Raw genomic sequence first — 25,085 nt, 5'->3', positions numbered from 1 at the left:
ATCTCAAGTCCAAAACACAAAAAAATTTTAACTATTTAGTGCCTACTCACAAAGACAATCCATGAGTGCTTTTTTATAATTCAGAACAGGAATTACCTCAATTCTGAATCCTCAGAACCTAGCACAGAGCCCGAATCAAAAAATATTTGCTATATTAAATAAGTGTATCTAATGGATGACATACATGAAACATCTAAAATATAAGGATTCTCCCTACTTTAAAACATTAAAAATATAGTTCTTAAATATCAGATATAAAACAATTAAAACAGAAAACCTAAGACTTTTCTCGAGAATGAGAACCCCAAGCAAATTTTGTATTTCTGAACCTGTGACATCTTAAGCAATTATTACAAACTATATTTTCTTCGTCATCAATAGATGCTTACTGTCAATAACTACAATCACCAGAATTTAGTTTTGCTTTAGTTACCTATACACTACACCCAACTGTACCCCCCCACCTTCCCTTTTCTTCTCCTTTTTTTTTTTTTTTTTTTTTTTGATAATAGTCCTGGTGATACTAACCAAGGAATGCTCTGCCTTTGAACTACATCTCCAGTCTCTTTTTTATTTCATTTTGAAACAGGGTCTTGCTAAATTGCTGAAGCTGGCCTTGAACTTACAATCCTCTAGCATCAGTCTCCCAAGTACCTGGGAGTACAGATGTGCACCACAGAGCAAGTGCCAAGCATATAATTCCCTTTTTAAAATTATGGTAGTGTTAGCTATCAATATGATGAATGGCAGGAAACTTCAATTTTGCAAATCTTAATTACAAAGTAAAATTCTTCTTTCTGAATTCTTTCTAAAGGATGACTGGCTCAGACCTCAATCTTCTGTAATTAGGTGACTACAAACCTAATAATCTGCCCCCAAAAGGCAAAGGCACTACTCCAAAAGGTTATTATCATATTGTGATTAGCTGCCAATTTAGGACTCCCTTTTCCAACTGCCAAAGAACCTAACCACTGAAAAATGAGGCAAAGGTAAGGACATTTGATACATACAAAATTAAAATATATATTTGAATTTTGACAGCTCTATTTTTAGCTAATATTTAATATATAATTTTAAATCATTTGTCCTCATTTTTTATTGCTTTGTTTTGTTCTTAAATTATTAGATTATGGTTAACCTTCTTCCTATAATGATACAGTTCTGTAAAATTCTCCAGCATCCCATTCCTAGCATGAGGATGGCAACAAGAAAAAGCAAGCACATACTTCTGGAGACTAGATCAGACACATTTGATGAAAGACAACTCCAACTTTCCCTTAAGAAAAGACCCACTTTTCTGACACACCAGCTCACTTACCTCTCCCATCGCTCTTCCCTCCAGAGCAAGTGCTTGAAAATCATGATTCAGTTCATCCATAGAACGTACCTGGTATTCAGGATAGAGAAAGAAAAAGCTTCAAGTCAGTATATTTGATTTCACATACAAATTACTTTTCTATATTTACTTTCAGATATTGACAAAAGACAGTAACAAAAATGAAGTAAGATTAAACATTCACTTACCTTTAACCGTCAAGGTTTCCTTAAGATCACTGTTTATCCCCTCCCATTCCCTTTTATTTTCAAAACATTAAAACACAATATCATAAACATAATTTTGTTAGCTATTTTTTATACTTTGGGGGTGAGGGGATTGGGGATTGAACTCAGGGGCACTCAACCATTGAGCCACATCCCCAGTCCTTTTCTGTATTTTATTTAGAGACAGAGTCTCAATGAGTTGCTTAGCACCTTGCTTTGAACTTGAAATCCTCCTACCTCATCCTGCCAAGCCTCTGGGATTACAGGCATTCACCACCACACCCAATTCTCATATACTTTAATAAGATAAAGACCACTATGATGAAGAGCAATGATGTTTGAAGATGATTATGTGACCAATTCAGATAATGAGTCAAAATATCACAGTGCTCCATTCAACAGTGAATAGTTAAGTATAAGCTAAGGAACTCATATGATGCAATTCACTATTCCAAAGGGATAAATCTCTGCCCATCCTTAAGAAAGGGACTTATTAAAGAGAAAGACTTCCTAGCACTTCAGGAGGCAGAGGTACGAGGACTGCCAAGTATGAGACTGGCCTGGATAACTAAGGGAGAACTGTCTCAAAATAAAATAAAACTCTAGGGATGAAGGCTGGGGTTGTGGCTCAGCGGTAGGGTGCTCGCTTAGCATAGGCGAGATCACGGGTTCGATCCTCAGCAGCACATAAAAATAAATAAGTGAAATAAAGGTATTGTGTCCAACTACAACTAAAAAAATAAATATTAAAAAAATTTTCAAAAAAAAAGAAAGGACTGGGGATGTAGCTTCGTGGTTTAGTGTAGCTTAGTGGTTTTAATCCCCAGTACTGGTGAAGAGAAAAAGAAGGAAGGTTCTTCTATCCTCTAGAAAAGACCCCCAACTGCCTGAAGCAGAAGCAGAAACCTCCCAAACCCTCTCCCCTGATCACCACTACCTTCCCATGGTTGGTATACAAATTTCTTTGCACAGAGTAAATACAAAGAAGGTGAAGCTAGAGCCAAGCAAGAGGAAAGTGTATAGAGCGCATGAAACAGAATGCAGTTGAGAACCAATTTAAAAGTTTTACTAAAAATGCTGACTACATAACCCACCAAAAAAATCTTTTTTTTTTTGGGGGGGGGTGGGTGGTGCCAGGGAACTGAACCCAAGAGTTCACTGAGCCACCACTGAGCCACATTCCCAGCCCTTTTTATTTAGACACAGGGTCTCACCAAGTTGCTTAGGGCCTCACTAAATTGCTGAGACTGGCATTGCACTCACACTCCTCCTGCCTCAGCTCCTAAGACACTAAGATAACAGGCATGTACCATTGAGGCCAGCAAAAATCTTAATTTGTCTAAACTGACACTACATAAAAATATAATCATTTTGTTGCTTTGAATCGCATATTTTTAAACCCAGAGGAGACACATGCTACAAATTACACTATGTCATAACAGCTTTGGAATGTTTGCTAAAAATGTAAATTTATGAAATTAAAATTTAGTTATGAATACAAACAGAGACAAGGCTTGTTACTATGGAATAACAATCTCAAAAGGCCTTGAAATAACTTAAGATCACTTAACAGGGTGAGTTCACATTATTTAGGTAAGCTGGATATGTTCTAAACTGTACCTAATAAAAACAAAGGGAAGTGGGGCTGGGGTTGTGGCTCAATGGTAGAGCACTCGACTCGCATATGCAAGATCCTGGGTTCGAATCTCAGCACCACATAAAAATAAATGAGTGAAATAAAGGTATTGTGTCCAACTACAACTAAAAAATAAATATTAAAAAAAAAGGAAAGCAAGAATGAGGACAGGATGTTAACTGGAAGGTGCAAATGTTATGATCTTGAATCTTCAGGCCAGCATTAACATTTACAAAGCAAGCAAATCAAACACACAAAGGTCTATATCTACCTCCTGTGAAATCCAATTATACATTTAAGCTAGGCAATTCCTGAAAATCCAAAAACCTACAAATATAGTTTTAATCAGGGATATTAGAAATTCTATTTGTATACCCCAAGGAAATTAGGAGTAAGAAGGCAGTGAATATGCATTATGCAAATTTATGTAATCACCAAAACAATCTCATGGTTATTATTTCCATTTAAGAAGTTAGAAAATAAGTCATTCAGCCAGCAACTCTGGAGGCAAGAAGATGGCAAGTTCAAGGCCAGCCTCAGCAATTTAGCAAGACCCTGTCTCTAAATAAAATTTAAAAGGTAGAATGCCCCTGGGTTCAATGGCTAGTACCAAAACAAAGGGGAAAAAAAAAATGTGAAGACTGACACCAGGTGTCATGCAATGAATGGCCTGCCACCTGTAATCACAGCAACTCAGAAATCTGAGGCAGGATGGAAAGTTGAAGGCCAACCCAGGCAAGACCCTATCTCAAAAAATGAAAAGGGCCAGGTGAAGTGGTGCCTGTAATCCCAGTGGCTCAGGAGGCTGAGACAAGAGGATCACGGGTTCAAAGAAAGCCTCAGCAACAGTGAGGCACTAAGCAACTCAGTGAGATCGTGTCTGGAAATAAAATACAAAATAGGGCTGGAGATGTGGCTCAGTGGTTGAGTGCCCCCGAGTTCAATCCCCAGTACCCCCCCCGAAAAAAGAAAAAGTTTGGGGATGTACCGCAGTGATAGAGGGCCTCTGGGTTCAATCCCCCAGTATTGCTAAAGAAAAGAATGGAATGAACGAATTAAAGTTGAGCCTTAGAGAAATGCATTCTCCAACCACTGTTAAACAGAGAAGAGTATAAGAGAAAACCAAAACTCAGAGCACTAAAATGATATGTTCAATGGCCTTCCTACATCACCAAACTGTCTCCGGGGCATTCACAGGAAATCCCACTCAAAGTGTTGTACTAGGAACATAAATAAAACAGCCTTGTGCTCTGCAGTGGGCTTTGGTGTTCTCGGTCTTCTTGCCTTTGCTTTCCACTGTCTACCCTCCTGTGTTCAAAGCATGCCTATCCTGCCCCTATAGATATTTTCTACTCTTTTTCCTCTAGCTTCCTTCCATCTTTTTTTTCCCCCTTTCACAATTTATTTGCTGTTTGTCTCTCTCAGGTCTCCTCTCTCCTTCACACTCTTTATTCCCTCCAGCCCTCTGTCTCTACAAGTATGACTCTTCCCCTATCTCTGTGTACCACCCTCTCCCTGCCTCCCAGAGTCAACTATTAAGAAGCCTGAGCTGGGTGTGGTGGTGCACGCCTGTAATCCCAGAGCTCAGCAGACTAAGGGAGAAGATTCACAAGTTTGAGGCTGGCTAGCCAACTTGACAAGGCCCTAAGCAACTTAGTGAGACCCAGTCTCAAAATAAAATATAAAAGGCGTGGTTGGGGTTGTGGCTCAGTGGTAGAGCACTCCTCTAACATATGCGAAGCCCTGGGTTTGATCCTCAACACCACATAAAAATAAATAAATGAAGGTTCTGTAAGAGAAAAAAAGGGAGAAATTTCACTATCTGCAGTTTTCTTTACTAACCCAGAAACTCCATTTTAAAGTTTTACTCTCAATTAACTAAATCAGATCACACAAAAGGATTTTTTAACTATTCAGAAAGTTATTTGTTTAGAATATAAGCAATAAATGACACCAAGCAGACTTTCCAGCCAAGATTCTTCCTAGTAAACAAAACTAATGAACCAAAAATGATGTTGAGAAATCAAATAACAACATAGACAGCTGCAAGAAATAAAATAAATAAATAAGAAGCCTTTTCCACCATGAAGGAGAAGAGCTGACTGTCACTTTTAATCAGATTCCACCATCAAGACAAAACAATCTTTTCAAGTTCTTAAAATCTACACCTCCCCTTTCTCTAGAAATCTCTTTTGAGTAGCAAGTTAATGTCAATTTCTAGTACTACTAATTCCTTTTTCACTTTTGCTAAATGTCACCAAGACTCCCTTCACTGTTTTCTCGTTGGACCACTTGGCAACATTGCCTAACTTTATTACCCCAGTTCAGTGCTTTCTCTGCTGCTGCCTCTCCCCACAAAGGTACTTCACAGTCCCTTTGTCAAAAGGGAAAGAGAGATTGGGCACAGTGAGGCACACATGTAATCCCAGTGACTCAGGAAGCTGAGGCAGGAGGATCAAAGTTCAAGGGAAGCCTCAGCAACTTAGCAAGATCCTGTCTCAAAATAAAAAATAAAAGGGACTAGGGGTATAGCTCAGTGATACCGCACCTCTAGGTTCAATGTCCAGGAAACCAACACTCCCTCCCCCACAAAAAAAAAGAGGCAAAAAAAGTTTGACAATTTCATCCCAAAGACATCATCAAGACATATTACCTGTGCTTCTGAGTTTCCTGTCCATTTCCAGATTCCAGAACAACACCTGCCTTCTTCTAAAAGGGATCCTGCCCTAACTAGAACCATTATTTAGCACATTAAATTGGTATTTTAGGGTCAGGGATGTGGCTCAAGCAGTAGCGCGCTCGCCTGGCATGCGCGGGGCCCTGAGTTCGATTCTCAGCACCACATAAAAATAAAAATAAAGATGTTGTGTCCACCGAAAACTAAAAAATATTTTAAAAATTCTCTCAAAAAAATTCTTTAAAAAAACATCACTTCACAAATCTTTAAAACTCATATTCTAAAGTGCTTGCCCTATCCACCATCCTTTGAAAAGCCCTACTTATCAAACCCAATATCCCTTAAATCAATCAGAATGGAAGCCATATGCTTCACTGTTTGTTCATCTATAAAGTATAAAGACCACCAGCTATTCCACAAAGTTGTTGTAATTAATGAGACAAAATGTTCAATACTCAGTAGGTTCTTCTTCAACCTTATCCACTTCATACATTGTTATTATTTCACACATTCAGCCCTCTTTTTCTCTCTACCCTCAGTTTAGGGCAATTTTTGGTTATTCTTTGTGGAGGAGAAGAAGGAACCAGGAGGTTCTATTTACTTCAACATTTAACTTCCATAATCAATATATCAGAAGTACTTAAATCACTGAAGTACTTAGATCATTCTGAAATGTAGCATTTCAATGCAAATTCATTTTTTCTATTTTCTCAATTCCCAGACAAATCAAACAATTTCAGAGAAACTAAAAGAAAGAGGTTTTTAGTTATTTTTCTTAACATTCATTAACCATGCAATGTGGTCTCTTGATTCTCCTCCCAGCTCTTTAGGTTTTTTCTTTCTATTTGCCAGCCTACACTGTAGTCAAAAACCTAAAACTATGGGCTGGGATTGTGGCTCAGAGGGAGAACATTTGCCTTGCATTTGTGAGGCACTGGGTTCCATCCTCAGCAACACATTAAAAAAAAAAAAAACAGATATTGTGTCCACCTATAACTAAAAAATAAATATTAAAAACAATACTAAAACTGAGTCTTAGGGACAAAGGAACCCCAAATTGTGTGAAGTTAATAATCCAAACTCATATTGTATGAGTTACAATGTATCAGTTTTTCAAGGTCACATTATTAAATATTAAACCTGAAAGGGCAGAAAAAAAGCAGACTATGGTAGACTAGCCAACATAAAATCACTGAGCTGAAGGTGTTATCTCAGAGGAGGAACTCTCTTGCCTAGTATGCAAGAAGCCCTGAGTCCCATTCCACTAGGGAGGGAGGAAGGGAGGGAGGGAGACATCTAAGAAACACCAGGCTTTGATATTTGATAGCATTCTGGTTCAGTTATGGCCTTGCTTTGCTGGTATTCCTGTCCTCCAATTACAGTTCCTGAACTGCTCAGAATATCTTTATAATGAAATGTCCTTTTATTGGCCAGACTGACCAGTTCTCTGTTGCTTGTAGAGAAACCAAATTCAGACACAAAAGTTTACTCAAAAACATATTAGGTGTTTCTACTTAGAATCAAATTAACTCAGCTGTATGCTGCACTTGGAAAATTAAAATCCAATGAATCAATGTTTTATGAACATATTCTGCAACAGGTAAGACACCTATCAATAAAGGGCAACTTCAAAATTCCTACCACCTTTGGGTATAAAGGTAGTCTGATTCCAAGAATATTCCCTGTAATAATGGCCAACCCTCTAGAATCTGGTGAGAAATGGTAACCTGAAATTTCCTGAAGATTTGGTGATTGTTCCTGTCATCTGGGTAATATATAAAGTGATAAATAAGCAGAATGAGACAATTAACACAGAAAAGAAAAGCTCAGTGTGTCAAGGCACACACACCTAAAGCCTGTGACTTGGGAAGCTGAAGCAGGAGGATAACAAGTTCAAGGCCAGCATCAGCAACTTAGCAAGTTCCTGCCTCAAAACTGAAAAATAAAATGGGCTGGAATGTAACTCAATGCTACACACCCTGGTATGCCCAGTACCACCAAAATAAGTCAGGGAAGAGAGAGCAGGGAGAAGAAAGAAGAAAGAACAGGCTGAAAGCAGCAGAGACAAGAGACTTAGGTGCCCCTATAATTCTCCTATATTTAGGAGGCCCCCATATATATATATTCCTTGCTCAAGGGTTCATAAATTTCCTGCTATTTTCATTAAATGCCCTGAATTTTTGCTAACTAGAACAGATCTCTATACCCTGAGGTTAAATTAGAATATTTATTTCCTCATAAAGATAGGGTTTTCATCTCCACACACCTACTTTTGTTCTCCTGGAGGACTTTTTAAACATGCAAACCTAGATCTCAATGGCTCTATTTCACATAGTCCCAGAACAATAAGGAGAAGAGCTGGTGCCAAGAACCATTATGGAAAGAGATACCAGTGAGAAAAAGCCAGGCAAAAGTAGAAGAAATCTGAGCAATGAGAAGAAATAGAATATGAGAATTAACCTAATTTGATTTAAATCATTAAAGTGCAAAAACCTATCATGTCTGTTCTATAGTTTCTTCTTCTCCACATATACCTGTACTATTAACAATAACAATACTACTAAGACTTATGTATGCCAGGCCCTGTTATGCCTTATGATCTCTTTTTTAATAATCATAACTCGGGCTGGGATTGTGGCTCACAGGCAGAGCGCTCGCATACCATGCATGAGGCACTGGGTTCGATCCTCAGCATCACATAAAAATAAAATAAAGATTTTATATTCACCTATAACTAAAAAATAATTATTTAAATAATAATAATAATAATAACTCCCCAGGCGCAGTGGCACACACCTGCTCAAAATAAAATAATAAGGGCTGGAGATATGGCTCAGTGGTAAAGCATCAGCAGGTTCAAACCCCAGCACCAAGGGGGGAAAAAGTTGTAACTCAAATGCATAGTACTATTATTCACATTTTGTAAGAAAAGCAGCTATTCCAATCCTTAAATAAAATAGAAAGAAGTCAACATTCTTTCTCAATTACTGGAGGGAAAAAAAAACACCAGAAAACTAGGGCTGTGAATATAGGAAAGTGGTAGAGCACAAGCTTAACATGCACAAGGCCCTGGGTTCAATCCCCAACACACACACTTTTGGCTTTGCTGCAAACCCTAGGTATGATCTGATTCATGAATCTTTCCATTATTCACTTAATGTCTTTAATAGCACTGAACACCAAGCACTGTAAAATAGACATTATTCCATTGCATATGTGAGGAAACCAAGGTTTAGAAGTAACATGTACAAAGTCAGTATCAGAAAAGAAATTCTTAGACTCAAGTCTCTATACCTATTACTACTTCTTCCTATTCTCCTCAAAGGCAAACACAAAAATTCTAGCACACCTGGGGTTAACCGACTGTTATTCCAGCAAGGGTTTAGGAAACCATTTTTATTCTCACTTCTATGCCAGACAAGAGGGGAAAAAATGTAGTCAGATCCTTCAAAGTCATAATTAAGCTAAATTTCCATTTTTTATTAGTAATAATCATTTAAAATTGCTAGCACCTTTAGCAATTAAAGCAAATGTTGTACTGTTAACAGTTGCATATTATCTAACACTTTCTTTTGTTGACATCCTGCTAAGATGATTGTGATGTCCAAATGATAAACTGTGATTAAGTTATTTTAATTATTTGTGCTACCAGAGCAGATTATATACACCTCATGTAAACAGCACTTCCTAGACATGAAAGAAAACTACTCAGAGAGTAAAAAAGAATAAATTTTAAAATTTTCTAAGGTAACCTATAATAATAATGACCTTTAATTACAAAGACATCAGTGAGGCAAGGTGGAACAAGCCTATAATTCCAGGAACTTGGCTGGTTGAGACAGGAGGATCACAGATTCGAGGTTAGCCTCAGTGACTTAGAAGCTATCTCAAAATTAAAATAAAAAAGGGCTGGGGGTACAGCTCAGTGGTAGAAGGCCCTGGGATACAATCTCCAACACCATACACACACACACAAAAAAAAAAAAAAAAAGAAAGAAAGAAACCTCACAACTACAAGTTCTGCCAGTTTTTCTCTTCTTAAATTTCACCAAACATGGGCCAGGGATGTGGCTCAAGCGGCAATGCACTCGCCTGGCATGCACGAGGTGCCGAGTTCGATCCTCAACACCACATAAAAATAAAATAAAGATGTTGTGTCCACTGAAAACTGAAAAATAAATATTAAAAAAATTCTCTGTCTAAAAAAAAAAAAAGAATCACCAAACATGATTAAGCTAAATCAATAATGAGGGCAAGGCCATTTTATTTTATTTATTTTTTAAATATTTTTTTAGTTGTCAATGGACCACTTAGTTATATGTGGTGCTATGAATCAAACCCAGTGCTACACATGCTAGGCAAGCACTCTACCACTGAGATACACTCCCAGCCCATGAACAATCTAGTAAGTATAAAATCTAAGATAATGACGAATCATATTTTTGAGGTGGGAAACTGCCATCTATACAATTTATTTGAATGCCTATCTTTAAAAAAAAAAAAAAAAAAAAAACCCTCAAATACATAAAAAAGACTCCTCCAGGGGCTGGGGATGTGGCTCAAGTGGTAGCGCACTCGCCTGGCATGCGTGGGGCCCGGGTTTGATCCTCAGCACCAATACAAACAAAGATGTGGTGCCTGCCGAAAAACTAAAAAATAAATATTAAAAAATTCTCTCTCTCTCTCTCTCTCTCTCCACTCTCTCTTTAAAAAAAAAAAAAAAAAAGACACCTCCACAACCATATGCAATCCCTGTACAACATATTTACTATATGTAAATAACCATATTTACATCAAAAAATGTTTATTAGCAAACAGAACACATCAAAAAGTTTTTCACTAGCAGTTAAAAATTATGAAATATTGGGGGGGCTGGAGATGTGGCTCAAGCGGTAGCGCGCTCGCCTGGCATGCGTGCGGCTCGGGTTCGATCCTCAGCACCACATGCAAACAAAGATGTTGTGTCCGCCGATAATTAAAAAAAAATATTTAAAAAATTTTAAAAATAAATAAATAAATATTATGAAATATCAATTTCGAAAAAAGTTCACCCAAGAGTACTTAAACCCAGTTGTGGCAAATCTGTAAGTTATTTTACCAAAAAAAAAAAAAAAAAAGGGGGGAAATTAGCAGTGGATGCAGCTTAGTGGTAGAGCACTTTAACAGCACTGGCGGCCCTGAATTCCATCCCTAATACATTTCAAAAAGGAAGCCTTAATCTGGGGTGAGGGGGGAATGCCTCTAATTCCAGCTACTCTGGGAGCTGAGGCAGGAGTATAGCAGGCAACTTAGTAAGACCCTGTCTCAAAATTAAAAAATAAAGGGCTGGGAATGCTAATCAATAATAGATTGCTCCTGGGTTCAATCTCTAGTATCTAACCCCTACACACATACACACACACACACACACACACACACACACACACACAGGATATGTCTAAATCTCCACAGACATATATTTTATATTCATATAAAATGAAACTAGAAGGATTATACTCCAATGCTGATTTACTTAAAACTTCCAACAGTTTCTACATTTTCTATAATGCCTATGGAAAGATAAGAAAGCATCTTCTGAACATAAATTTGGCAACATTTATGAAGTCTTCTAAAACATTAAAACTTTTCAAATCAATAATCTTTCTAGAAATAGAATGTAAATAACCAAAATAAAGAATAAGCTTTATGGCCAGGTGGGGTGGCACAAGTCTGTAATCCTAGCAACTCAGGAGAGGCTAAGGTAAGAGGATTACAGCAAATTCAAAGCCAGCCTCACAACTAAGTAAGACTTTGTCTCAAAATAAAACATAAAAATGGGCTTGGGATGTGGCTCAGTGGCTAAGTGACCCTAGGTTCAACCACAAGTACCAAAAGAAAAATAATAATAATAAGCTTTATAGGGCTCAGTATACATAGCTCAATGGTAGAGTGCTTGCCTAGCACACACAAAGACCTGGGTTCATGATTCTTAACACCTCAAAATAAGAATACACATATTCACATATTTATAAGATTTTCATTGCATAGTTATTTGTAACAATAAGAAATGGGATAAGATGGACTGGAATTGTGGCTCAGCAGTAGAGCACTTGCCTGGCACTGGGTTCAATCCTCAGCACCACATAAAAATAAGTAAATAAATAAAGGTACTGTTTTTTAAAAAAAGAGAGAGAGAGAGATAGAAAAATGGGATAAGAGGTAGATATCTAACAGAAGATTTTTAAAAGATTAGGTTAAACCAGGCATGGTGGCGCATGCCTGTAATCCTAGTGGTTTGGGAGGCTGAGACAAGAAAATCACAAGTTCAAAGCCAGCCTCAGCAATGGCAAGGCACTAAGCAACTCAGTGAGATCCTGCCTCTAAATAAAATACAAGATAGGGCTGGGGATGTGATTTAGTGGTCGAGTGCTCCTGAGTTCAATACCCAGTACCAAAGAAAGAAAAAAGATTAGTTATGGTATATTCAGGGGAAATTTCCACAGGGATAGCACTGTTAAAAGGAAGAGACAGATGAACCTTCTGTGCCATACATAATTGTTACAAAAGCCAGGCGTGGTGGTACATGTCTGTAATCCCAGCAATGGCAACTTAACAAGGCCCTAAGCAACTTAGTGAGGCACTGTCTCAATTTTTTAAAAAAATTTGTAAAGAACAAGGAGTGTGGTGCAATGGTAAAGTACCTCGGGTTCAATCCCTAGTCCCCACCCACCCCCAGCCAAAAAAGAAAAGAAATAAAGCCAGTGTTCACTGACTGCTTTCTTCCTAGCACTCTAAACTATAAGATAATTCTAAATTATCCTCCTTTCCACGCTCCTTCTCCTTTTAATAATATAGAAAACATAGGAGGAAAAAAGCTAAATAATTCATCCAAAGTATGGTAGCTCCAGAGTCTGACTCTTACCCAACGTCCTGTATCAGGAATCAACCTAAGTCTAGGGTATTCCAACCTTTTCAGCAATAAAAGCAAAAATATAAAATAATCCAAATCCAACAAAGCTGGACTAGATAAAAGTCTAGAAGAAAACTAGAACTTGTGAAGGAGCCATGCCACCCACTGTAGATGCGAAGACATAACAACAACACACATAGCCCATCTGTGAGCAAACACTAAGATTCTTCTTTTACTTTAAGGAGGATTAAAAGGAAATAAATCATAATGAAACCATGGAGAGAAAACTGCTTAACTAGGAAAAGAAAGTCTCATTCTGAAGACTTAAAAAGAGAAATATTCCAAAATGATTTTTTATTGTAGGATAAAATAAACACACATATATAAACAAAAGACATATTTAGGAAAGTATTTGAAATCCTTAACAGATGGCAACAGAGCTTCTCCAGAGCTTCAAATACAGAAATAGAAAAATATTAGCAAAAAACAGTTGGAATAAGCAATAAGTACTGGGGACTGAACACAGGGACACTCTACCACTGAGCCATGTCCCCAGTCCATTTTAATTTTTGAAACAAGATCTCACAAAATTGTCAAAGCTAGTCTTGAACTTGGGATCCTCTTGCCTCAGTTTCCTGAATCACAAAATTACAGGCATGTGCTACCATGTCTGGCTAAGCAAAACTTATTTTAAAAATAAAAAGATGCAAGCTGGGATTGTAGCTCAGTGGTAGAGCACTTGCCTAGCATGTGTGAGGCATTGGGTTCAAGTCTCAGCACCACATATAAATAAAAATAGAAATAAAGATCCACTGACAACTAAAATAAATAAATAAAATTCAAAAACTACGGGACTGCAAATTGGTGTGGCCAATATGGAAAGCAGTATGGAGATTCCTGGGAAAGCTGGGAATGGAACCACCATTTGACCCAGCTATTGCCCTTCTCGGACTATTCCCTGAAGACCTTAAAAGAGCGTACTACAAGGATACTGCCACATCGATGTTCATAGCAGCACAATTCACAATAGCTAGACTGTGGAACCAACCCCGATGCCCCTCAATAGATGAATGGATAAAAAAAACGTGGCATTTATACACAATGGAGTACCACGCAGCACTAAGATATGACAAAATCATGGAATTTGCAGGGAAATGGATGGCATTAGAGCAGATTATGCTAAGTGAAGCTAGCCAATCCCTAAAAAACAAATGCCAAATGTCTTCTTTGATATAATGAGAGCAACTAAGAACAGAGCAGGGAGGAAGAGCAGGAGGAAAAGATTAACATTAAACAGAGTCATGAGGTGGGAGGAAAAGGGAGAGAAAAGGGAAATTGCATGGAAATGGAAGGAGACCCTCATTGTTATACAAAATTACATATAAGAGGTTGTGAGGGGAATGGGAAAAAAATAAGGAGAGAAATGAATTACAGTAGATGGGGTAGAGAGAGAAGATGGGTGGGGAGGGGAGGGGGGATAGTAGAGGATAGGAAAGGTAGCAGAATACAACAGTTACTATTATGGCATTATGTAAAAATGTGGATGTGTAACCGATGTGATTCTGCAATCTTTGTTTTGAATAACCAATAAAATAAATAAATAAATAAATAATAGGAGAGAAGGGAGAAGAAAGAGAGAAAGAGAAAGAGAGAGTGAAAGAAATGAGGAAAGGTTTAACTAGATCACAGTAATTCCTATCTAAAGAATACTAAATGTATTTTATTTGATAAGACTCTATTTTTGTCGGCTTAAAAAAAACCCTTAATGATGTATCCATATTCATCGAACACTACACTTGAGAGTTAAAAAAAAAAAATTTAAAAACTACTATAAAATGTGTTTAGGGGCTATGGTTGTGGTTCAGTGGTAGAGCGCTTGCCTAGAATGTGAGGCCCTGGGTTCAATCCTCAGCACCACATAAAAATAAATAAAGAAATAAAGAAAGGTAGGTATTGTGTCCAAATATAAATAAAGAAATATTTTTTAAAAATGTGTTTACGGGGGCTGGGGATGTGGCTCAAGCGGTAGCGCACTCGCCTGGCATGCGTGCGGCCCGGGTTCGATCCTCAGCACCACATACAAACAAAGATGTTGTGTCCGCCAAAAACTAAAGAAATAAATATTAAAAATTCTCTCTGTCTCTCTCTCTCTGACTTCTCTTTAAAAAAAAAAAAAAAAAAAGTGTTTACGTTTAAAAATAAATAAATAAGTAGAGGTTAGGGTGGACCAGGTGTGGTAGTGTAGCCTGTAATCCTAGCAACTCAGGAGACTGAGACAGGAGATTTGGGAGTTTGAGGGTAGCCTCAGCAACTTGATGAGACCCTAAGCAACCTACCAAGATCCTTTCTCATAAAGAAAAAGGGGGGTGAGGGTTATTGGAGATGTAGCTTAGTGGCAATTGTCCCTGGTTTCAATTTCTAGTACAAAAAAAAAAAAAAAGCAGCAGCAGTGGCTGGTATGGTTCAGTAGAAAAGTACATACTTAGCATGCTTAAAACACACAAAAAAGATAAAGAGATAAGGTTGAGAAAGACATAGGAAATGTAAAAATTCATATAAAAAATAAAATTTAGGGGAATAAGGAAAAAACAAATAATGCAAATGAATCTGAAAACTTCTCAATCTGATAACTCCTCAACAAAGATTAAAAGAAAACTAAAAAAAAAAAAAAATGTGGAAGCCAAATGTACACCAATTGATGGAAAAACAAATATGGTATGTTGAACAGAATACCTATCAGGCATAAAAAGAAATGAAGTTGGGGCTGGGGATGTGGCTCAAGCAGTAGCGTGCTCGCCTGGCGTGCGTGCGGCCTGGGTTCGATCCTCAGCACCACATACAAAAAAAAAATAAAGATGTTGTGTCCGCCAAAAACTGGAAAATAAACATTAAAAAAAGTTCTCTCTCTCTCCCTCTTTAAAAAAGAAAAAAGAAAAAGAAATGAAGTGCTGATAAAAACTATCAATATTCATGAACCTTTAAATATTACTCTAAGTGAGCCAGGCTTAGTGGCACATGCCTATATCTCCAGCAACTCAAGAGGATGAGGCAGCAGGATCTCAAGTTCAAGGCCAGCCTAGGCAATTTAGCAAAACCCTGTCTCAAAATAAAAACAGCTAGGAGCTAGGGATATAACTTGGTAGTAGAGTGCCCCTGGGTTAAGCCCTAGAATGTAAAAAAAAAAAAAAGAATAACCATCACTCCTGGTTGAGCATCCCTAATCCAAAATCTAAAACCCCAAATGCTCCAAAATCCAACTATCTGAGTATTAACACAACACCACAGTGGAAAATCCCACACCATAAAACTTGCTTTCACAAGCAACTATCTCAAAATCTGGGAAAAAAAAAAAAAAAAATCCCAAGCATTTTGGATGAAAAATACTTAACCTTTACCTGGCAATTGCACTCTGGTCATTTGAAATAAAATGAAAACTTACATTCACACAAAAACCTGTAAGACATTGTACTGCCATGTGTAACTAATTAAAACAAATAAAAAAAAATACAAAAAAAATAACAAATGTTACTACCATAAACTCTTAAGGTTAAATAAATGACTCATTATTTAAAAAAAAAAAAAAAACTGTAAGTGAAGATTTACAGCACCTTTATAATAACTAAAAATCGGAATCATCACAGATATCACAGGCTAACCCCTGTGATACTATCTATGTCATGGAACATTAAGCAGCAACAAAAGGGAACAAATTATCTGTACATGCAACAACTTGGATAATTCTCCAGGAAACCATGTTGAGGGAAAACCACCCCCCAAAACACACACACACACACACACACACACACACACACACACACACAAATAACTAGCCAGGCACTGTGGCACCATCTTTAATCCCAGCTATTTGAAGACTGAAGCAGGATAATCAAGGTCAGCCTTGGCAACTAAAAGAGACCCTATCTTAAAATAAATTAAAATAAAATAAAATAAAAAGGGCTAGAGGTGTAGTTTCGTGATAGAGCAGTTGTCTAGCATGTGCAAGGCTCAGCTTCAATCCCTAGGACCACAAAAAAGTAAAAGCCAATTTTCATCGGAGATGTACTATATGATTCCATTACATAACATTTTTGAAATTACAAAACCAGAAACACAGCATAGATCACTGGTTGCCAGGGGTTAGAGACAGGAAGAGAGATGGAAGTTGAATAAATAGGGAAGGTGAATGTGGTTATAAAAAGAGCAACACTTTTGCCAACTATTCAGTATCTTGACTGTCTGATGAAATTATATCTAACTTGAGAGAAAGAGAGACACGGGATGGGGTTATGGTTCAGCAGTAGAGCGCTCACCTAGCACATGTGAGGCCCTGGGTTTGAACCTCAGCACCACATAAAAACAAATAAAGTAAGGGTGTTGTGTTCAACTACAACTAAAAAATTAAAAAAAGAGAAAAACATACACTGAATATAAGCAAACCAGAAATCTGAAAAAATCAGGTGGATTGTATCCTAGATATGATCTTAAAAAAGTTTTGCAAAATGTCAACAATGGATAAAACTGGGCAAAGTGTACAAGGGAATTCTGTTCTACAACAGACACCTTTATTCACAAGTTTTATGTTCCAAGATTCCCAGTGAATGCCTAAAACAACAGAATGAAACTCTACTTTTATCCCTGTTTTTTACTATATATACATACCTATGAAAAATCGTCACTTTTCACTCAAATTGAAGACCTCATGGTTTCTCTTTGGAACAACCAAATTGCCAGCATCACTATTCTTGCACTTAGAACCACTAGTAAGTGAAATAAGCCATTAACTGAACACAAGCACTTACCATACCACAACACTTAGCTGATATCTGATAATCAAGGCAGCCAGGTCAGGTAGTAGCTATACAGATAAATACAATAGGGGCTGGGCTATATATCAGTGCTTAGCACATGCAAAGCCCAGAGTTCAATCCCCGCACCAAAAAAAAATACAATGGACAAAGGGATGATTAATGGCCACAAGGATTTCTTCAAGCTATTCTGAATCAAATGAGTGTGCAAATTAAAACTTACAACTGTTTATTTTTAGAATTTTTCATTTATCATTTTGAGACCATGACTGAGCTCTGAACTGCAGATAAGGGGTAACTACTGTATTTCATATAACTGCATATGAATCCACGATTAACTAAATTAAAATATTAAAAAGGCAACTGCTAGAAGGAAATAATAAATATCCAAGTTAAATTGATAGTTTCTGAATAGAAAAATCAAAATATTCAAATGGACAGCCAAAGGAACCTTTCTCAGGTTATAAAACTACGCACATCCAAATGTTCACCAGGGCTGGGAATATGGCCCACTGGTACAATGCTTACCTAGCATTCTAAGGACTTATGTTCAATCCCCAGAATCACCAAATAAATAAATAGTGAGTAAAGGTCTCATCAGAATAGAAAACCAGTTTTTGTCTTTGTGTCCTGAGGCTGTTAGTCTCTGGTCTGGTGTCATGAAGTCTCCCTTGAAGCTAGCTTTAGTTCCTCTCCTCCTTGCTGTGACTTTGTTTGGATACAGTGCACCAGCAGTCTTTAAGATCAACTGTAGTCTCGTTTGGATTCAAGTTGACTTTAAAGCAATAACAATTGAAGATTGGTATCTGCTTCCTGATGAGGTGTTTCTGGGGTTTGGATGTCCTGTGACCAATGTGCAGGAGGATATTTAAACATTTTTATACCCTACAACTGACTGTGACATCCAAACTTTGATTGCAAAGGGGAAGATTATTTTTAGGACATCACTATCATTTATCTCGAAAACATCACCAAGGCAAGGAATCATGCCCATCACATGCGCTGTTAATGAAGCCCCGCCCCCAAAATGGCCTGCGCTTTTATACATCCATCCAAGGCAGATCCAATCATTGGCTTCTCCATTTTTCCAAAAACACTTCCGGTGCCCTTCCAAATAATTGTGATTGTGTTGTCATACTCCTGGTACTTAGATCCTTCTCTATCCATGAAGATCAATGAAGTCAAGGAAGTGCCTAACATTAGAACACTGACCACTGCATGCCTCATTTTATTTTCAATTGGGAAATGGAAATGGGTTACATAATGATGCACAGAGCAACATCAGTCTCTTGAAGACAGAGAAGCAATAACAATCTTTTGAAATGACATAGCTTTTACTGATACCATGTGTTTTTAGATGTTCTTATAAATATGTAATTTTAATAAAATTGAAATTTCTTTTATGACTCCTTTTGAGAAAGGAGTTTAAAAATTATACTGGAATCAAATTCAATAAATAGTTTTGGAAGTTAAAAAAAAAAAAAAGAATAGAAAACCAAAATCACATTCTTTTCCATACTGTTCTAAAGTTGGAGAATTACATAAATATGCCAGCAGAAGAAAAAAATGCACATAACGTATCCTCCATTCTCAAAAACACTACATGCTGAGACGATAATGATTAAAATCTTGCCAGGAGCAGTGGCAAAGTCTAGCAATCCCAGTGGCTTGGGAGGCTCAGGTAGGAAGATCAAGAGTTCAAAGACAGCCTCAGCAATTTAGCAAGGCCCTAAGCAACTAAATGAGACCATGTCTTTCAATAAAACACACACCAGAGGCTTGAGGATATGGCTCAGTGGTTAAGCAGCCCTAGGTTCAATCCCCATTACCACCGAAAAAAAATCTAGTCTTGGGGCTGGAGGTATATCTCAGTGACAGAGCACTTCCTTAGCATGCCCAAGGCCCTGGGTTCAATTCCCCAGCATTATTTTAAAAAGTAAAAATAAAAAGGTCTACCACATGCAGCCCAAAGATTTTGCAGATTTTGTATTGACACAGTGTCTCTTGTGCATGAAGTCTCCAGAAACACAAGATATAAAATAATGAAATAGGCCACCTACATGACCTCTTTCAAATACTGACTGTACCAAGCACTCTTTCTAACCAATTAAGTGTGCAGACATACACACACACACACACACACACACAGAAAAGGATAAACAAACTTGTACAAACATTTAGTGGACTACTATTCAGCAATAAACTCTCAAATGCATTTGGCTAAGTAAAAGAAATAAAGTTCAAAACTATTTACTATATAATTCTATTTACAGTATATATGACATTATAGAAAAGGTAAAAACTAGAGACACAAAAAACAGACTAGAGATCAATAGTAACTGGGAACAGAGTTAGGAGCTGACTTCAAAGGGAAAACAGGAAATTTGGAGAGTGATACAACTGTTCTATATCCTGGGTTACAAGACTACATTTGTCAAAACTTATAAAACCATATACTAGCCAAACACAGTGGTGCAGGCCCTGTAATCCCAGCGGCAGGGGAGGCTGAGGCAGGAGAATCACAAATGCAAAGCCAGCCTCAGCAACCGCGAGGCACTAAGCGACTCGGTGAGACCCTGTCTCTAAATAAAATACAAAATAGGGCTAGGGATGTGGCTCAGTGGCAGAGTACCCACTCCCGGGTACCCAAAAATATAGATAGATAGATAGATAGATAGATAGATAGATAGATAGATAAATAAACCCCTGATGTTCAATCTCCTTTCCTATTTCTTCCAATTCTTAAAAAAAAAAAAAAAAATACTATAAGAACAGCCTTAAAGTATGGATGGCATTTTCAGGTAAATGGACGGAACTACAGAATCATGCTAAGTAAAATAAGCCACTCCCCAAAACCAAAAGCAGAATGTTTTATCTGATAAGTGGATGCTGATCCACAGTAGGGGGATAGGGATAAATGAAGGTTTAGTTTGTGTAGAGGGGTGTAAGGAGAGGCTAGGGGCTGTAGGGGTAGGAAGGATGGCAGAATGAGACAGACATTATTATCCTATGTACATGAATGATTACACTACTGGAGGGACTCTGTGTCATGTACAGCCAGAGGAAAAGTTGTGCTCCATTTGTGTATAATGTCAAAATGCATTCTACTGTCGGGTATTACTAAAACAATAAAAAAAAGAAGAAGAAGAAGAAGAGCAACATGAGTTCAGGAGAAGAATGACCCAAGACTGTTAAAGAAGTCAAAAGCAAAAGACCTATATTTTAACTGCATACATTTTAAAACTCTGAATTGTAAAAGACACAATAAAGAAAGTTAAATGGCATATAAAAGCATTCTAGTGAATACAGGAAAATGACATAAACACTCACCAAGAAAAAAAGAAATGGACAAAGAACATTTATATAAAGTTAGTAGAACCGGGCTGGGGATGTGGCTCAAGTGATAGTGCACTTACCTTGCATGCGTGAGGCACTGGGTTCGATTCTCAGCACCACATAAAAAAATGAAATAAAGAGGGGCTGGGGATGTGGTTCAAGTGGTAGTGTGCATGCATGGGGCGCTGGGTTCGATCCTCAGCACCACATAAAGATGTTGCGTCCACCAAAAACAAAGAATTAAAAAAATAAATAAATAAAGATATTAAAAAAAAAAGTTAGTAGAACTTTAAATTGGTACAGATATCTGAAAAACAATCTGGAAATATCAAAATTTTTAATACATTTTGTTAGCAAATTTCACTTCTATGAATTTACTCTAAAAAATGACTCTAGAATACAAATATTTTACAAAATTGTTAGCCAGCTGCAATGAGGCACACATGTAGTTCTAGATACTCCAAAGGCTGAGGCAGGAGGATCAGAAACATCGTAGCAAGACCCTAAGAGTTCATCTCACAAAAAATGAAAGAAAAAAAAAAACTGAGGCAGCATTTAAAATGTCAAAAACCAGGCCAGAGCCCTGCAAGGTGGGGCATCCCCAGCTACTTAGTCGGAGGCAGAAGGATCACAAGGCCAGTCCCAGTAATTCAGCAAGGTCCTAAGCAACTCAGTGAGACGCTCTCTCAAAATAAAAAATAAAAAGAACTGGGAATGTGACTCAGTGGTCGACAACTCCTAGGTTCAATCCCTGGTACAAAAAATAATACTAATAATTTTTTAAAAACCAGAACCAGTCTGAAGGGTTGGAAGTGTGGCTAAGTGTTTGGACCACTTGCCCAGCCTGCATGAGGCCATGGGTTTGATCCCCTGCACTGCACACACACCAAAAAAAAAAAAAAAAAAAGGAAGGGGGGACCAACAACTAAAACAACCTAAAGTTCATGAACAAAAATAATTGGCCAAAGCCATGTATCTATTCATTTCAAAGGATGGTGACAATATATTAAAGAGAAAGAGATTACTGCACAATTTGTGTACACACACACACACACACACATTTTTATAATGTGGAGAAAATTATTCCATTTGATTTATTAAAAAGAGATTACACACACAGACATACACACATATATTTTTATAGTATGGAGACAATGATCCCATTTGATTTAAAACTACATGTAGATTCATAAATCTGTGTTTATATGAGTACAAAAAAAGCCTGGAAGGAAATGAACCAAACAGAAAAGTAGTTAACTCTGAAAAACAGATTATTAAAATTGTTGTAGAACAATCATGTACTATTAAAAAAATTCCACTTTAGGCAGAAAGTAGATTAGTGGTTATCCCAGGCTAGGGGGAAGTGAAGAAAGGCTAACAATGGATACAGGGTCTCTTTTTGCTGGGATGAAAATGTTCTAAAATTGATCAATGACTATAATAAAAAGCACTAAATAAACACAGCAGTATACTTTAAATGGGTGAATTGTATAGTATGAGAATTAAATGTCAATAAATCAGTCTTAAAATTCCACTTTAGAACAAAAACTTGTAACATGTAAGGAAAAAAACTGTATTTAAACATTCACAGACTGTACTTTATACAAGGACCCACTGGAAATTTTAAACCCAAAGAATATTCTCTTTTAAATGCTTCAAATAAACCTCCCAGCATCTCAAGAGCCTGAGGCAAGAGGATCACAAGTTTGAAGCCCTGTCTCAAAACAAAAAATACAAAAGGCTTGCATGTAGCTCAGTCATAGAGCACACCTGGGTTCAATCCCTGGTATCACAAATAAATAAATAGCTTCAAATGGGAGAAATGAATTTCTACTCCTAAGAACTAACTGTTGACAATATAGAGGAAATTACAATTTTCATTCAAACATAACAGGAATACTATTTTCTTTAGCTATCTTTAAAAAATCCCTTTTTAAGAACTAAAATTAACCTCAAAAATGTGTTATACTGAAACAGTGTGGGGTACTTGTTCCCAGACAAGTGACATAACTAGGAACAGACAAGGTTTCAGTGTTTTACCAACTAAGGAAGTAAACTTTTTGTCCCTATAGCCAGTCAAAGTGGCCCACACCTATAAGCCCAGCAGCTGAGGGGGCTGAGACAGGAGGATCACAAGTTCAAAGCCAGCCTCAGCAATTTAAGGAGGGCCTAAGCAACTTTTCTTTTGAGACCCTGTCTCAAAAGAAAAAGTAAGGGCTGAGGCTGAGCGGTAGACTGCCTAGCTGATTTAAAACTACATGTAGATTCATAAATCTACATGGGTTCAATCCGCAGCACCACATAAAAATAAATACATAAAGGTATTGTGTCAAACTACAACTAAAAAATAAATATTAAAAAAAAAAAAAAACTGAAAAGACCTGGGGATGTGGATAAGTGCTTAAGGGACCCTGGGTTCAATCCCCAGTATCAAAAGAAAAGACAAGAAACAAAAGTCCTTAAAACAGTCTTTACTACAACCCTTCAATGAATGCTCATTGGCTCCTTTTCTTCAATCCAAACCCTCTCAGTATTCAAACCCTACATTCTATTACATCTATCAATTCAAAATGACAACTTAATATTCTTCAAAAGAAGCATTCCACTCAATGTCTCTTCAATATGCCCTGATGGCAAAATGTATTCATTCATCATTTATGAAGTACATATTATTTGCCAGGTGCCATAAATAAAAAGTGGGGGAAAAAAGGTTTTTGTTTTTGTTTTTGTTTTTGTTTTAGGAACTATCACAGAGGTTCTTAACTAAGGTGCACATGAGGATCACCAGGGAATGCTTTAAAAAACAATACATGAACTGTGACTCATCACTGAAGATTTTGATTCAATAGGCCTGGACTTAAGCCCAAGAATCTGTTTACTGAAACAGCTTGCTAACACCCAACAGTGAAAAGGTAAATATTCAAATACAATACAGTGGCTAAATGCTTCAAGAAGATGTGTACTAAGTACCACACAGGAACCAAAGGAGGGCACCCAACCTTGGGAGGAAAAAAAGGGGCGAGTAGAGGGCAATGTTTACCAGAAATGAAGATACTTTAATTCAAGTTTGAAAAATAAGGGATGACTAGGTGAGTGAGGAGAGAAAGCAGTTCCAAGAAGAAAAAAACCCCATAAATAAAAATAGAACCAACTGCCATGAGAAACTACAGGAACTATAAAAATAGCATGTGCATTCAGAAAGCTACAAATACTTCAGTAGAGCTGAAACAGAATGCCAGTAAAGAACACTGGAGAGGTAAGCTGGGCCAAAACACAAAAGGTCTGCTATGCCATGATGGGGAGCTTGGGAATGATAATAAAAGCAATAAAAACACAAATAAGTAAATAAATAAAAAGAAATTAAGCAAGGGGAAGACATAAGCAGAAAGAAAAGAGGAGATGCAGAAAAACAGACTACTGTTAAGTGTCCAGGTAAGAAATATAGGCCATTCAAATAAGGCAGCAGGGACAGGATATAACTTTGGAACTGCTGCAGGTGGGTGCAGGAAGTGGGAATAGCTCTTTTTAAGATTCTAATAGGCCAGGCCTATAATCTCAGCAGCTCAGGAGTCTGAGGCAGGAGGATCACAAGTTCAAAATTAGCCTCAGCAACATAGTGAGGCCCTGTCTCTAAAATATAAAAAGGGGCTGGCAATGTGGTTCAGTAGAGTTAAGCCCCTCTGGGTTCAATCCCAGGTACCAGAAAACAGCCTCTAATTGAGGTGCCAGCTAGATGTGAGGGCACATTCCTATTATCCCAGCTTCTTTGGAGGTTGAGGAAGGAGGATCACAAGTGTGAGATCAGCCTGGGCAAATTAGAGAGAACCTATCTCAAAATAAAAAGGGCTGGGGATATAACTCAATGGTAGAGCACCCCCTGGTTCAATCTCCAATAACATGGATAATTATAAAGATGCCATCCTCAAAAATAGAATACAGAAATGAAGAAAACTAATGAATTCAGTTATGAACAACATTATGCCATTCACGAGTACCTATTATGTACCAAATATTAGGCCTCTAATTAGACATATAAACTAAGCTTTTTAAAAAACATTTTTTAGGGCTGGGGATGTGGCTCAAGCAGTAGCGTGCTCGCCTGGCATGCGTGCGGCCCGGGTTCGATCCTCAGCACCACATACAAAACAAAGATGTTGTATCCGCCGATAATTTAAAAAATAAATGTTAAAATTCTCTCTC

At 37.4% G+C, this 25,085-nt stretch overlaps 1 protein-coding gene across 23 annotated transcripts in view; it reads right to left on the bottom strand.

The window, feature by feature from the left end:
- Pum1 (pumilio RNA binding family member 1) overlaps positions 1-25,085 on the bottom strand; it is a 124,482-nt gene that overhangs the window by 82,970 nt on the left and 16,427 nt on the right. For all 23 annotated transcript variants that reach the window (XM_076860875.2, XM_076860877.2, XM_076860883.2 and 20 more), the window contains one exon: positions 1,319-1,387. In XM_076860875.2, the coding sequence (XP_076716990.1) occupies positions 1,319-1,387 (69 nt within the window). The remainder of the gene's footprint in view (positions 1-1,318; positions 1,388-25,085) is intronic.

The sequence above is a fragment of the Callospermophilus lateralis genome, chromosome 7 (assembly GCF_048772815.1).
Source record: "Callospermophilus lateralis isolate mCalLat2 chromosome 7, mCalLat2.hap1, whole genome shotgun sequence".
Classification (NCBI taxonomy): domain Eukaryota; kingdom Metazoa; phylum Chordata; class Mammalia; order Rodentia; family Sciuridae; genus Callospermophilus; species Callospermophilus lateralis.
Note: the sequence above shows the minus strand (reverse complement) of the source record. Positions and strands in the feature narration are given on the sequence as shown.